The sequence below is a fragment of the Tetrao urogallus genome (genome assembly GCF_951394365.1).
Source record: "Tetrao urogallus genome assembly, chromosome: 4".
Taxonomy (NCBI): domain Eukaryota; kingdom Metazoa; phylum Chordata; class Aves; order Galliformes; family Phasianidae; genus Tetrao; species Tetrao urogallus.
The window spans coordinates 60,511,105-60,526,959 of record NC_136817.1 but is presented as its reverse complement, the minus strand read 5'-3'; the positions used below and the strand labels follow the sequence as shown (position 1 = coordinate 60,526,959).

General features: G+C 36.1%; 1 protein-coding gene across 1 annotated transcript in view; it reads right to left on the bottom strand.

Annotated features, from left to right (window-relative positions):
* Positions 1-15,855, bottom strand: part of SORCS2 (sortilin related VPS10 domain containing receptor 2) — a gene marked incomplete at both ends in the record, with an annotated part of 510,226 nt that overhangs the window by 29,800 nt on the left and 464,571 nt on the right. Inside the window, 4 exons of the mRNA XM_079534212.1 lie at positions 1,160-1,288; positions 1,882-2,015; positions 3,446-3,566; positions 15,461-15,568. Coding sequence (XP_079390338.1) covers positions 1,160-1,288; positions 1,882-2,015; positions 3,446-3,566; positions 15,461-15,568 — 492 coding nt within the window. The remainder of the gene's footprint in view (positions 1-1,159; positions 1,289-1,881; positions 2,016-3,445; positions 3,567-15,460; positions 15,569-15,855) is intronic.

Here is a 15,855-nt window from a genome sequence, read left to right as displayed (position 1 = left end):
GATTTTGCTGCTCACATGTACTGCCAAACTCAGGCTTCTATCCTATCCCACTTTACTACTGCTTTACATGTGGTTGGTTCAAGTTCCAAAGGTCAGAAATAAATTAAAGCAAGCAACTTCTGCATTAACCCAGAACCAATCACTTATATACTGTTCTCAAATCTGTGCATTTCTTAAAATATATAACATTTATTTCACATTATAGTAATAAAAGCTTGAACTCGATGACCTTGATGAACTTGAACTTTTTTCAACATAAATAATTTGATGTTTCTAGGAGTGTAAGAAGAGCTAATAAAGAAACACTTGGAAGTACAGCAATTATTTACAGATCAGTTTCAATCAGGTATGCTATTTTTAAACATTCTTAAAAATTTGAGTCAGATTTCACTCTGATGAATTCAAACTCTGTGTATCACAGCTGTCAGCCACAACCCGAAAGGCATCATTTTCCTCAGTAAGGCAAATATACACAAAGACTATGATTCTATTGCCAGATTTGACATTTCATCATTTGGTTTGCATCTCCACAACCAACAGAGATGATGTTATGATAAGCCAGAATAGATGCCAGCTGCAAGTTATTCTCAGCACAGACGTCAGACTACATTGTAGTGTGTACTCTATGCACTATTGTTTACAGTTACTAAAGCTTTACTTTGATTCTGAGTATCCCATATGGCCAGGAGAATAATTCGTTCTCTGTAGAGCTCCTTACACTGGTGGAAGAGAGAGACAGTGGAAAGTTCTGTGAGACATTACTTACTCCTCTGAGTAATTAACTGGATTTATGCAGGGAGCTAAAAGAAAAGGCTTTGAATGGGCATTACTATCAGAAATATAGCAATGCTTATTAGCTGTCCCAGCAGTTAGGAAAAATTATTGGGAACAAGACAGCTCTCCCTCTTCTCAAATCAATTAGTTTATTGAACCACTGCGAACGTGTAAAGTAACATTGCTCTTACATTAGTCTGTAGAAAGATTCTGCATGAGCTGTAAGTCTGAGCCAGAACAGCTTACCACTTGCATTTTCCTATGATTTTTTTTTTCCAGTTTCCCTGCTTACACTTCCCCAAAGCCACTTTCGTAGTCCTTGGTCAGAACATTCTCCTCCACTACGGAAGCCCATGCAAGCCAGTCAAACCCAAGATTGACTTACCCACTGCTGCTTGTGTATGCCTGCCCCAGCACACAGTCTTCAGGAGGTGCTTCTGGATTAAACCAAAAGTCAGCAAAGCACTTGCTAGACTGTGACTTCAGAGGTGCAGAGCGCTCAAACCCGTAATCACTGGAAGACATCAACACCAAGTGTGTCACTATCCCCACCTTATTCACCAACCCAATTTGGGTGGATGAGATTACTTCTTTAAGAGTAAAGATTTTTAAAAGTATCTGCTGTAAGCTGAACACACAGCTTCATGAAGCCACTTCTGTTCTAAGTGTAGTTTCAGTGGGGCAAAAATTGTTATAATTGCTTTGCCAGTTCTGCAAAATTAACCTTCTTGGGAGCTCAGATTTTTAAAAGGTATCCTTCACCTCTCAGACCAACACATTTCTTCCATATTTTTCTTAATTTTTTTTTTTTTCTTAAAAAAGAATGGGTTTAATTGCCCCATTAATAAATCCAACAGTTGTTTTTCAAGTCTTGATCAACAGAGAAAAACATTGAGATTTCTTCAGACAGGTGAGTCAAATACTTAAAGCACAGCAACACTTTCAGACAAAAACAAATTCATAAGCTACCTGTTATTCAAAACTATCACATTGCTTCTTAGTTCTTTGCACACAGCCATGCAAGAGTGGTGCAAAAGGAGGAAAATAAACTCCTCAAACTCTAAACAACATTTCACTAATGATGAATCTGAATATCCACAGACTCACCATAAGAAATCAGAGTTCGCACATTCACAGACTTTGGACGTTAGAGCTGAAGTGAAACTTCTCCCTTTAACGCACCATGATGAAATCTTCCTCTTCCGAAAGCTCCTCTGTTGACCCATGATGCAACGATCACCCTAAACATCAAAACACCAGATTTACTGCATGCCATAACCTGCATCACAAAGCCACAATCTGAAACTGTCAGGAGAAAGTCTGGTTTCTTTTTGCCAAGACTGGACACTGGCATCAAGTCTCAACTCATCAATTTCTAGAGAAATTTACAGCAAGTTATCTATGATGTGACTATAAAAATGTGATCAATTAACTTAAGACTGAGACTGAAGGAAAACAGACTCAGCAAAGAAGAAAAAATACTTCACATTCAATTCAATTGGACTCTTATACAAAGCTCTCACGTCCACTACTGGGATATTACACAGTTCTTACAATGTCTCAGGACACAAATACAAAGATGTGCACAGAAGTTCTAGTGCAATTTAACCCACATTCCATGTGTGTACAATCTAGGCACAAGCCTACAGATGTGTACTTAAAAACTCAGGCTTCTTATGGCTGGACTTCTCTCTAAATGACCACATCATGTGTAGGCAGTCAATAGGAAGCACTAGGCACACAGAGACAGGTAGTATTAATACACTCTTGAAGCTAACACTGCACTGGTAATTTGGCAGCTGTAAGTACTCTGTCAGAGATATTTTAGTTGCTTCCATTTTCTGAAAGACATTTAAATGTCAGTGTACCCAAATAATGTCACTCTTTAGATGTGCATATTACTCTCAAAATACACAATGATTTCAAACAAGAAGCAATTCCAAATTATGTGTGAGAACTAGCAAGTGAGAGTTGGAGAGCTGGAATAACGACAGAGTTGTGTACCAAAAGGAAACCCGCAGAGAGCAAGAAAACAAGTATACTGGATGAAACAAACAAAATAATTAGAACGACTACAAATAAACATGACATATCCCATTTAATGTAAGAATTAGAGACACTGGTCTCTAATCATACATTACATAGAGAACGTAGCTTCCCAAAATTAGAATTGACCAGAGAAGAGGAATTAGCACAGCCTTAATAGATTAACTACAGAAATGGTACTGCCCCAAACAACTGGACTCTATTACATGATCAGTCCACTGAAATCCTAAATTACGTCCGGAATGGGCTTTACTTACAGCAATTTATATGAGTGCAGTATGTGGTCAGGAAGTTGGCAGTACATACAACTGCATTTTGAAATTGCTTCAATCAATATTAGAGATCTTAGTTTATGGTATATGCATCATAATCCAGTAGGACCACCTATTATTATGGAAGACCACTAGATATATTGCTGCCTTTCCCAGGACACAATTTGCACAATTAAAGGGAACACAAAATCATCCTTCCAACTTTTAACAATTGTAAAATCAGCAAAATATCAACCAAAGGAGAATAGAGCTGGGAAGGTGACATCCAAATTCTGTTAGAAAACATTTTCCTTGCTCACAATAGTGAATGATTTTTTCAGATATGAAAAAGTTCTGGCATATACAGTGAATACCTGTAGATTTGTGAGTTCCCAAGATTCATAGTCATCATCAGTGCATTCCCTGGGGAAGGATGGCCTGAAGTCCACCTTCACCAGTTCCCAGTCCGAGCGGTAACTTATGTGTCCAAAGACTCTGAACAAAAGAATCACAAGTAAAATCTTACAGGAAAGAAATACCACGCATCTGAGATTCCAATTTTCCATTCTGACTTCTGCTTTTCACGGATATGGTTCCCTACTAAAAGGTCACTGGTGCTTTTTTTTTCCATTATCTGTGGAACTCTGCAGTGAAAAAGCATAGCTCATGGATTAGAGCTTTTTTTTTTTTTTTTTTTCCAGCAAAGTATACAAGAACATAAATGGAGATACACTAGCTTTTCTAATTTGGAATCCAATATTTTTGTCTGTTATCTTGTTATACATATGAAACATTCTCTGATTTTGATCCAAATTAGGATCAGAACTGAGGAAGCTATGTCACTATTTCCTTATGGTTATGGTGCAATTTTTTTTTTTTTTTTTTTTGGTATTTGCTTAAACTTATACAGATTTTAGATGGCAAAATTGCTATTGTTCAAACTCACAGCAGTATTATGAAGTTGCATTCATTTCTAAGGAATACACTGAATCTACACATTGTATTGGAGGATAGAGTCTCCATTTCAGATAGTCCAAACTATAACAAAAACCAGTCACAAACTGTAAATCTCTTCTTGAAAAATAAAAAAAAAAAAAAAGAAAAAAGTGGAAAAAAAAAAAAAAAAAAAAGGAAATCTTACAGCTTTAAAAAACAGGTTTCACTTCAAAAGCAGCCAGCACTTTCAAAGACAGAATATTTATTCCCAAAACCAAATGGGCAAGTATGACATCCAGCAACAAATTAGAAAGGATAAAGACTCTATTTTGGCAAAAGTCAAATGTATTTGTGGTTTGTATCTGGCCTGTGTGGCTTACTTGCCAAAGAATTTAAGGTTGATTCTGAAGCCAAAAATTTCTGCACAGATCATACTGCACAGAGTTCATTTTCCAAGTTTTAGTAGCATTCTCCAAATGAATTCATTCCTTTTGTTTTGTCCTCAGTTTCGTCCAAATCCAGACACAGCAGGAATGGTGCAGTTTTGCAAAAAAAATATTCTGCTACTTAGACTCACTTTTCTTGCCCTGAATACCAAGTTCAAAGTGGAACTAGGGTAAAGTAGAAGTAAAAAAAACAACAAACAGTGAATTCTCTGCAACACAGAAGCAACATCATTGCACTAAGTCTCTTCCCTATTAAATGAATGTAGAATTCTGAATTCCTCTACAAAGGTTGAAAAATACTTGCAGAGAACATAGGGATTTCTTCCTTTTTTCCTGGTACCTTTGATTCTCAGTCCCAGCATAGATATACAGATATAAGCTACAGATTGAGCTTCACTATCAGTAGAGTACGTATTTAAACAGACACACAAGCATTTTGTCTGCATGTTTTACTCTTTTTTTTTTTTTTTTTTTTTTTTTTAGTGAGGCTCTATGACTAAAGGACTTGCATCAACTACCTTCTTTCCTTTTAAATGTCTCTGTGGTTCAGAAGTAAAAACAGTACACAGAAGTGAAAAAGCATAGCTCAGCCCACTGGCTGCATGTGCACACAGGTGTGTGGTCCCACTTCCCGTCAGGACAACTGTCTTGCATCAAGATCTGCAGGTTTGGTTCCTTTTTCTGGTTCAGCTGAATCCTGAGACCTGCTGTCACCATATGCTTTTATTCATTTGTAGTCATATATACAATAAAGTGACTACTTGGGTGGTCTTATGCTTTTTACAATGCCTGCTTCAATATGCCTGGCTTTGCTGACAGAAATGAAGTGTCTTTTGCATGCTAAATACCTGATGCTTTTTTAAAAAAAATTATTTTACTCTTTTTTCTCCATACAACTGTTTAAAGCAAAGCAGACTTCACCTTGCAGTTACACAACTACCTACCTCCCTGAGTCCTTCTTCAAGCACCAGATAACCTTACAAATTGGTCACATTTCCTTTATTAACTCATTTAAACACATTCAAGTGTAAAGATCCAGGTTCTGTCAAGGCCTCACTCCTGACTCAAGAAAATTATTTTCTATAGAAGAAATCAAATTTTCTTCATTCATGTTAGCTACTTCAAACAAATGAGTCAAGGGAAAAGGAAGGAAGGAGATGGCTGGTTGAATTCAGTACAGAAGAGAGTCACATAATTCTCTTGAAAGTAGAAAACAAAATCTCTGAATGATTAATAATCATTTTACGAGCTCAGAGAGGTCAAGGGTGATTCTAGATAACCATAAGAAGAATATTTTGCCTATATATAAAATAAAACACACATACCTCTCCTCCAACTTTCCCAAATAAGTACAAATCCTGAGTTACAAAACTCATTTTGATATCAACAAAGATACCAAACAAACTATTAAGCTAGTCACTTGTAAGTACCTTGAAGATAATTAAAATGATAAGAAAGAGCCACCAGAGATTAAACAAACAAACAAATAAATAAATCATGTCAAACTAATGTAATTTCCTTCATTTACAGGGTAACTGCCTTGAATTATTTTTTTCTGAAAAAGTTAAAAATGAGCAGTACAACAAAATGTCTTCAAATACTCTTTCTATAGATTGTAGAGTTGTCATTAAAGAGACATGAAATAGGGGCATAAAAGAACAAGGATAAGAATCACTAACTTAAAAGATGCAGCTATAGAATTCTCCAGTGGTAATGGAACGAGATACTGAGGTTTTATCCTCTCTCACAGGACTGAGATATTAGTGAAACATAGGCATTAGAGAATCTGGCGATATTGACTAGTGCCACACATCCTCTGATTTTATAAAATTCATGGAGATTACTAAAGAAATTAAGAATGCTCCCGAAGAAGGATACTGATGTTATATATAATCTGTATTTGGTCTCATAGAAAAAATGATTTGCATGATAGGTCTTGTGATTCTACATACCAGTAAACATGATTTAACATAACACAGTAACTGTACCACTGTTTCAACCACTCTCTAGGTTAAGTAAAGTACCTGAGATTCAAGGTGTCCTATCAGCATAACCACAAGCTGCACAAAAATGCAACCACACAACTTAGGAAATCCTGGGACACATTTCCAAAGGAATTCAGCAACTGGTGTGCACTCAGATTTGTAAAATGTTTGAAACATGGCCTCACAATTACTAATGCTATTGCTGCTACAACACTTGATGCCTTACTGAGGACAGGGTTTTGCAGACACATCAGAAGAGCCCATTCAGATGTAATGCCAAATAACAACAAAAAATCCTTTACAAAGTAAAAAAGAAAGCCTTCTTTTTTTTTTTTTTTTAATGTAGAATTCAATGGATTGGAGAAAAATATGAGCAATGTTGAAGCAATACATAACAGCAATCATATTGCTCAGGTGCAAAATATTCATGTCCAGTTAATTCACATGTATGGAAAAAGATGGTACCGTGTAGCAATGATCAGAAGATAAGTATCAGGATGACATTAGTTCATAAGCTGCTCTGGGCAGCCTGGTCTAGTGGTTGGTAACTCTGTCTATGGCAGGGAGGTTGAAACTAGATGATCTTTGAGGTCCTTTCCAACCTAGGGCATTCTATGCTTCTATGATTCTGTGATATGCTATTAAAACATTCTTCTTCATTAATTTTATTTCATTAGAAGGCTATCAAATCAATTCTATTGAAACTTGAAAAATGATGCCGATACATAATTTTTAATTTTTGAAAGAAATTCCAATTACCTTAGAAATTCATTTCCTTTTTTTTTTTTTTTTTTTTTTTTTTTGCAACTATTTGGAATCCATAATTTTAACACCAGTGTTCCAGTCGCCATAATAACTTTTTACATTTGTTCCTACTTAATTTATGAGCACATCATCTTAAAATTTGATTGCATCACTTGATAGCTAAGACAGATTAATGCAGTTTTTAAGCTAACTCATTTAAACTATTTGCTGGAGGATTGACATTTATTTCTGTTCCTGATAAAGCTCACAATCAGGGAGAGCTAATTTAATGGAAATTATATGCAATGATAATCTCTTCCAATAAATTCACGTTTCAGTTCAACAGGAAAAGGCATCTCTTCAATAGATGTTTTTAGTTTACATGAACAGTATTAGCTTCACTGCCTGCTGACTGTGTCACTGTGTCACTAGTTAGATACCTGACTGAAACTATGATGGTTCTTGTAATGGAATCTCCCAGAGACTTATCAGCTTTCATGGCTTCATTCAGGAAAAATGATCCCAGTTTTCACAGTGCAGCTCATCTCGGATGTCACAGGCAGCTTGTTATATCCACCATGTTTGCTTTCACTTTTTGGCTGTGCTCTTCAGGATTTTGTTCGTAGCCTTTTACATTCTTTGCCAGAACAGATGGAATTTATTATGAATCTAATGTCATATAAATTAAGATATGCCCTGAGCAACTTTTTATCACGTTACATTGATTTACCAACATAGCCCTGCTCTGCTACTCTGGACAGACAAGATGGCTTTGAAGAGCCTGATGTTCATATCCACCAGATACTAGGAGCAGTGTAGCTGAACTTGCAACAGTTTTACTGCTGAATATCTAAAAAAAAAAAAAAATAAATAAAAAAAAATCTGCGACCTCAGAGTCAAGGAAGCAACCCTGCTGTACCTGTAACATGAAAGCCATGAAGACACCACATGTGGAATTTATTCAGATGTTTAACACAGCATGTAAAATTGTCCAAGTTTTGCGGTCATATTGAAGACTAGTGATGACAACTGTGTGATGCATAGCTACTTTTGTTTGAAATCAGATGCTTCTTTCATTCTAGACATGCGGCTTTAATCTCCCAAGTGCTGTGTTGGCTTTTGCTCTCCTCTATATGACTTTTTCATCGACTGTGATGTTTGAAACAGCAGAATTTACCTCTGTAGCCCTGTATTGCCCTGCTGACACCCTCTGCTAGCTTCACATGCCAGCTGGATGTTGCACAGTACTTGTCATGTTTTGGAAGAGCCTTCAAATGTATAAAACTCTCAACAGAATAAAAGCCAGGATTTCAATCAGGGTCAGCCAAGTGCCCATACGTATCACCTGTACTTCAGGTCATCCCAACGGGGCTGTCATAGATAACAGATCTTAATCCATTCTTCTAAGCAGCACCAAAGTAAGATGTCAAAATATTTGAAAAAAGGCATGTACCAGAAATTCTTTGTGGCTCTAAACCGCAAAATCAAACACTGAATATGTGACCAAGCTGGGAAAGGAAAGAAGACTCTCAGAGCTGCTGCATAACTATTTTAATAACTTTCACTCTGTCTCTTGGAAAGTATTCATTTAAATCAAAGTAGCCACAATTATGCTGAAAAATGGTATTTAGATTTTATTCCCCATGAACAGGCTTCCTTTCTGGTAGTATAACATATTAGAACAAACAACTGCTGTCTTTGACAACAGAGGCCATTAACACTACAACAGCAGCGATTTTCTCAACTGTCCTTTACATGAAAGGTGAGAAATTCCCTGTCAGTTTACGGTCAATTCCTTAGCTTCATTTAGATCACAGAACCACAGAATGGACCAGGCTGGAAAGAAACTCAAGGATCATGAATCTCCAACCGCCTCACCACAGGCAGGGCCAACCAACTTCCCCATTTAATAGTAGACCAGGCTGCCCAGGGGCCCCATCCAAAGTGGCCTTGAACACCTTCAATGACAGGACATCCACAACCTCTCTTGGCAGCCTGATCTTTACTACGTACTGAGACAATAAAACTGAAACAACAAATGAAGGTGAAAATCTTTTTTTCTTTCTCTTTTGCCTATTGTAGTTTATTATTCATATTATTACAGTATCTCTCAATAGAGAGCAAGACAAATAACCTCCCAATGACAGGATGCCTAAATAAATGTTGAGAGAGTAAAGTGATTAGGGTGTGGCACTGGGAGGATGCACTTTATCTCTAGTGTAAACACTGCCAACACTTATATTCCTAACTCACAGAAATGATGAGATTATTAATGAAAGACATTCATGGGGATATGGGCTGGAAAAGTAGGTTAGCCATGATTATGTCTACAATGCTATTTAAAACCTATTGACTTTAAAAAGAAAATGACAAATGAATTTTTAAAGACTTGCTTTCATTCCATCAGTTGTCTTCACCTCCTTTACAGCACTGTAAAATCAAGAAAAACTATTTAAGTCAAGGGAGTCATACTAATATAAATGGATGAAAGTTATGTCACGTTCAAGTTGCTGTCTGTTATACATCAAGATTATAATTTAGCATATTTTTTTAATTTCCCAAAACAACAGAGGTCACATTTTCAGTGGCCTTCCTAAATTACAACTACAGAAATGATGAATGCTTCCATGTGCTACAATAGATACCTGCCTGCATAATGCAACTGCTTATAACTGCTTATAAACAGTGCTTGTATACACAACATACTAAACTTGCATACACAACATACTTGTATACACAACGTACTAAAACAGAATCACAGAATCACCAAGGTTGGAAAAGACCTTCAAGATCACCCAGTTCAACCATCAAAACATGTTCAGACACTTAAAAGTGCTTTAAACTGCAAGCATATGCAGTTGTGTATGCCAAAGTACTGAAGAGGTTTTTGTTGTGTATTTTTTTCCCCTCTAGTTGGGCTGCCAAAGTGAAAAATGACCAGAGGAAACATTTAGTTGAAATTGAACCAAAATATGTTTTCTCATTGTTTCCTGCCTCCAAAAAATAATAATTGCCAATCATTCTTTTATGCCAAAACATCTTGGTATCAGCTCCTTTGGGGAAAAAAAAGGAAATGAACGCCTATGTTCTAAGAAGTAATGGGGAGGAGCAGGATGAGCATGTTTCCATTTTTTCCAGAAGCTTAGTGGCTCCATTTGGTGAACAATCTCCAATATTTTTTTCCATCTATTTGGTAAAACTCTGTCCAAGAAAATCTTTTTGCATGTAAGCTGTTTGGAAAAAAATATAGATTTAATACCTAGCCTGATGCCTTATGCAGAAGTAAATACAAGGTGGACTGTGAGAAAATGGACTGATTCAAGGAGAAACATGTGACATTATAAATAATAGCTTTAGAACAACCAGCTCTCTGATATCATCTTAAAGATCAAATTCACCTGTAGAATTTTATAACATTTTATAATTAATTCTCTAGCTAAGAATTTTCTTTTTCTACTCACATACTTGAAAGCCAGATCTCTTTTATTCCAGATAGGAAATTATTCATTTGGACTCCAACTTATAAGCAGAATAAATAGATTATGGTTGGCAAAGTAGTGGTCCTTATTCTTAGAGCAAAATATAGCAAAATGGAGTTGAAGGCATAACTACAGTCAAGTAAAATGTTAGAATGACTTTTTTTGGTGGACAATGTTTCTAATGACTACCTCATTATTCCTACTTGCCAAATCTAGAAACTAAACGAGAACTGTCTTCCTGAAAGTGAAGTCAGGGCTACATAGCTACAGTCACTCACTTAGTGACAGGTTCCCAAACTGACCTAAAGACACTTTCTGAATGAAAGAGTTCCTGTGCCACACTTTTTCTCACCTCCCCTTTAAAAAAAATACAGTGATAAAAGATTCTTTTAGGACACAGATTCCTACTCTTTCAGCTCCTGCTATTTAAATGTATCTCCAGGTCTGTCCTCAAAGTGCCCCAAATATGGGCTGTAGCAAGATATCAAAAGCATCACATTCCACTGCTTCTGAATTTTGTATGTCAACTTCATGAAAAGCAAATTGAAAAATAAAGCTTCACTTGAAGGGGTTCTTTTTAGCAGACAGAGAAGGTAGAGGCTGTTTCATGGTCTGGGCTCCAAGACCACAGGCTTGTAGTCTAGCACAGACTTGCACTACTAACACCTGTGTGCACAAAGGTGACAAAAATAATACCAGCTGAGACTTGACACTAAATTGTTATCTGCAATCCTGAGTTAAGTGATATGTTAAGTTAGACTGAAATCAAGGTCACCATTGTCTTGCTGTGTTTCTTCCACCTATGGACACCGAGGTATGCTTTTTATTACGCAGAGAGCAGAACGATTTCATCACCAAGCAATGCTTCTTAAAATTTCATTCAAACAAGAAATCATATGGTTGCAACTAAAACCTATAATTCACCTTGGGAAATCAGCTACTCTCTTACCTACTCAGGCTTTATTAACCCGTTAGCTGCCTTTTTTAAGGGGTACAATATGAGAAATTTAGCTGTGAAGAGCATATGATGCAAAGGTGTAACCTCCACCTGGAAGGATACTCAAAGACAACAAGAAAATGTGTAGGCACATATGGCACAACAATAAGCTCCATAAACTACATGTAATTTTGATTGTTCATGTCAGTGTCAACGTACCTAGGCAAAATTGACAGCTGCAAAAATCCAGATGGTTCTGCCTAATATCTAAACCCTGTTAAATAATATCCACCTTGTTTTGATTAAGTTTAACCTATTTTCTTTGTCCTATTATCATTTAGGAAGTCAACAGGAATGCAACAACTGACTTCAAGAACACAAAGCACAAGAAGAAGTTAAGAGATGTCAGTAAGTTCACAGCAGCATCTTAAATTGCTACTCTACACAAGACCTCAAGGAAGAAAATCCCTTCAAGAATTATACACTATATATGCACACAATGGCCTGTAAAGAAGGATTTGTTCCTACCTAACAGAAAGAAAAGAAGTCATTTTATGTAAACTTTTAATAAAAGGGACCATGGTCTGAAGTACCACAGTTACTGTCCCTGCTGGATTTACTCTGTAGTCTCAGTATAAATAGTCCCAGAAGCTAAACTGTAATTAGAAGTCATTTAAACACATTTGAAAATTTCATTATATGAACTACTTCCTTTGAAGAGGAACATCAATATTTCAAACACATAAAATTATTCTTTTTTCCACTAAGTTGAGCCATTACTCAATACAGTGTTAATAAGAAGGTTTTTTTTTCCCAAATATATTGTGAAGTGTAGCATTGCATTTCAGTAAATTTCACTCTTAAATAACTTAGAACAAAATAAAGCCTATTAGAACAAGCACTATTTGGATGAATTTAATATACATCTATTAGTTAAGAAGCTTTCTTATCAAGTCTTACTTTTCATTTAGCAATAAATGGTGAATTTGAGTTCTTCATTTAGAAAACAATTTTATTCAATTCGTAAATTTATGTATTCTTTATTACTTAAAACTCCTAAATATATTAAGTAGCTCTACTTAGAGTATAATTTTTACAGAGAAAGGTTTCCCTAAAATTTCCTCATAATTTACTGTTTTGAATTCCTAAAACACTTAAGCAGGTCTACTGCACAGTACAATGGAATAAAATATGTTTTCCTTGGCGTTTGAGTGCACATATTTTGAATACTGTGAGGGATTTGGATGAATGATTTTGATGAATATCGACTGGCAGATGAAAATTCAGTTTTCTAAAAAGAATTTGACAAGTTTGCATTTGCTTTTGCTCTGTCTTAAAGGATATTAAAAACTTTCTGAAGATCTGAAGATCACGTTCTGAAGAACGTGAGGTAACCACATTCACATTCCCCTATTCCTTCCTTCACTAAAGCTTTCCAGAGAACTTAGTTTTGGATAAGTTAGGATAGAAGAGACTTTAAACAAAAGTCCTTTTCAAGTCAGGTAATGTCCCATCACCATGGTGGAGAATGTGAAGTCTCTCACACATCATTACTGTGTTTCTTAATATCTTCCCCAGATAATCTTTCTATTTTTGTTATCATTTTTAACCCCATTTCAAATAAAAAATATAGAAGGAAATCCCCAGCCCAATTTCAGTGGAACTGGGATATTACCCTGCAAAAAGAGGTTATTTCAAAGTAAGTAAAATATTTGATTCCTTTGTGAGTTTATTCTAGAGGTTTTAAATGCAAAAGTCTCCTCCAATATTGCTGTAAAGTCTTCTAGTTGTTATCTTCTCACTTCAGAATTATCTTATCTCTGCTAATTTATGCAGATTTTACACTGGACTTTTTATTCAAAATCAAAGCCAAACAAACTCCCCACCAAAGGGAGAAAATGAAAATCCTGCACAAGTAAAAATGCCAGGTTAGGTTCTTAGTAACGGATTTGGGGACTGGATTCAGGGTGAAAGATGCTGTATTAATTTATTTCTATTACCATACAAAAGTACATCTTACCATCATTTGCCAGAAGTAAAAACACTTATCTAACAAAATGGAAAAGATGGTAGCACTTCTAATGGAAAAGATGTCAGAATTGATTATTTTCCTCAGGGAGTATGAATCAGAGGATGGCATTTCTCAAGAGCAGAAAATTGTGATAGATAGAGTCATGCCCAGCATCTAAATCCAACTGTGAAGTTTTAGGAGAAAATTATCTAAGCCAGAGAGAACAACAAAAAGTCCTGATACACAGCCAAATAAAACACCACTGGGCAGACAAGGTCATCTTGAAGGTAAAACTTTAGCAAAGGTGGCAGAAAAGGCAAGGACGCTCATAACAGCAGTGGGGAAACACATACTGCATGTTTATTTTTCCCATTATGTTTGGAGACAGGTAGGAAGACAGCAACTATTTTCAGTGCTTGTCTGTAACGGGAAGTCACTGACATCATCCGTGTTCAGGAGAACTAGTTGCAAAGTAGGACCTTGCAAGAGTGACAGAGATACGGGAGTCAGACTCCTGCCTCAGAAACATACAAGTCATATGATGGTTATTAGTGAGCCTGTGATCTTGTATCAAATCTAGCTACAGTGGGACGTATTTCATACGTATGATTCCAAAAAGACGTATTTTTCACATGAGGTCTTCGGCTATTTAATCAGACAATTAAATACATTTTTTTCAAAATCACTGTTTTTCAACAAATAAAAACCAAAAATCAGAGCACAAACTCATCGCACAGTGCTCTATCTGTCAGTAAGCACAGAGTAGAATAAGCTTTTGATCCCTATACTTCAACTGAAGGTAATAGAAATCCTCCATTCAGAGACATAAATACCTCTGTGTGATATATATTATACCATAAAAATCTATGCTTGAGAGAAAAGGAAGATGCAGTGCATTTAAGTGTGCTGGCGTTTCTGTTTTGCTGCACATCCTTTAAAAACTATGGGCTGGGTTGATTTTTTATTTTTTTTTTCCCCTGAGGAAAATACTACTGGTACACATTAAAGACAGCTGTATTTCTAATTCCTAGAAGAAAAAGCTTGTCATGAACATACTGAGCTTCAATACAAAGCATCAGACAAACTGCTCTGAGAAAAGCAAACTCATCATCCTGCACACCGCTACGTGCAGGAGCACATTCTCCTCTTGCACTCCCCTTTACTACTGCATTCATCATGTACAGCATTGGATAGCTATTTTTTCACATTCAAACACTCATAAAAAGTTAGCATTTACACTGAGACAGAGCAAAACCTGCAGCTCAGATCCAGCAGTCCCTAGCCTTTTGGGAAAAAAAGACAGATAAATGCAAGTCTGAGCTGCAGAATTGGCTTATTTTAACTCTAAATCACAGTATCTTCCTCAGTCACAGCACAGAATTAAAGTATGTATTTGTTAGCACAGGTTTTGATCACTTAAAGCATCATACTTGGACAACTATGTACTTGTTCGCACTGTGAAGACAATTAGCACAAGAAGAAAGGACAGATGTTTAATGCTTTTGATATGTAAAAATCAGAAAAAAATGCAGGATACTGTTATTTTTATGTAAGTTTCTCAGATTTACTCTGCAGTCCTATTACTCCACACTCTGACCACAGCTATGTGAAATTTCATACAAACAGAACTCTTTATCTTTACAATTTGAAATACTGGGTTAGGATATAGTGCAAATCGAAGGCAGGCTGCACACTGGGGCTGTTGGGACATGATCAGTGTAAGGGCTTGTGTGACAGCAAGAAAAAAAAAAAATCAATGACTCAAGTATTATTTCAAACATCCACAGATAAAAATATGCTCAAGTGCTTAAGCAGAGAACCCTAAAAAAAGAAGTGTAGACGGGAACTTACGTCATGACCAGTGTCTCATCTCCAGGTTCGCTAAGTAATCCATCTACAAAGACTGAAGTGCTTGTAAAATTATGTGTACTCCAAGTCTGGCCTTCATCTATGCTGAACCTGTTAAAAAATAGAAGTGGTTTCATTTGTAAGTAGTATATAAGTCAGAATTCATTGAAAAAATAAACAATCCCATAACCACTAAACCCCAGGATTTACAAACATTGAAACGCAGTACGCATGAGTGGTGTATCTCATTAATGTTCCAGGGTCTCCCATCTTTATTAGAAAGAGCATAATAAATTTGTGACAACAACGGTAATTCTCAGGCAAATGAAAAACAATGTCTGTCAACAAACAATCCTGCTAATTTGTAGGTTCAAGAGTCAGTTAATTTACACTTCATT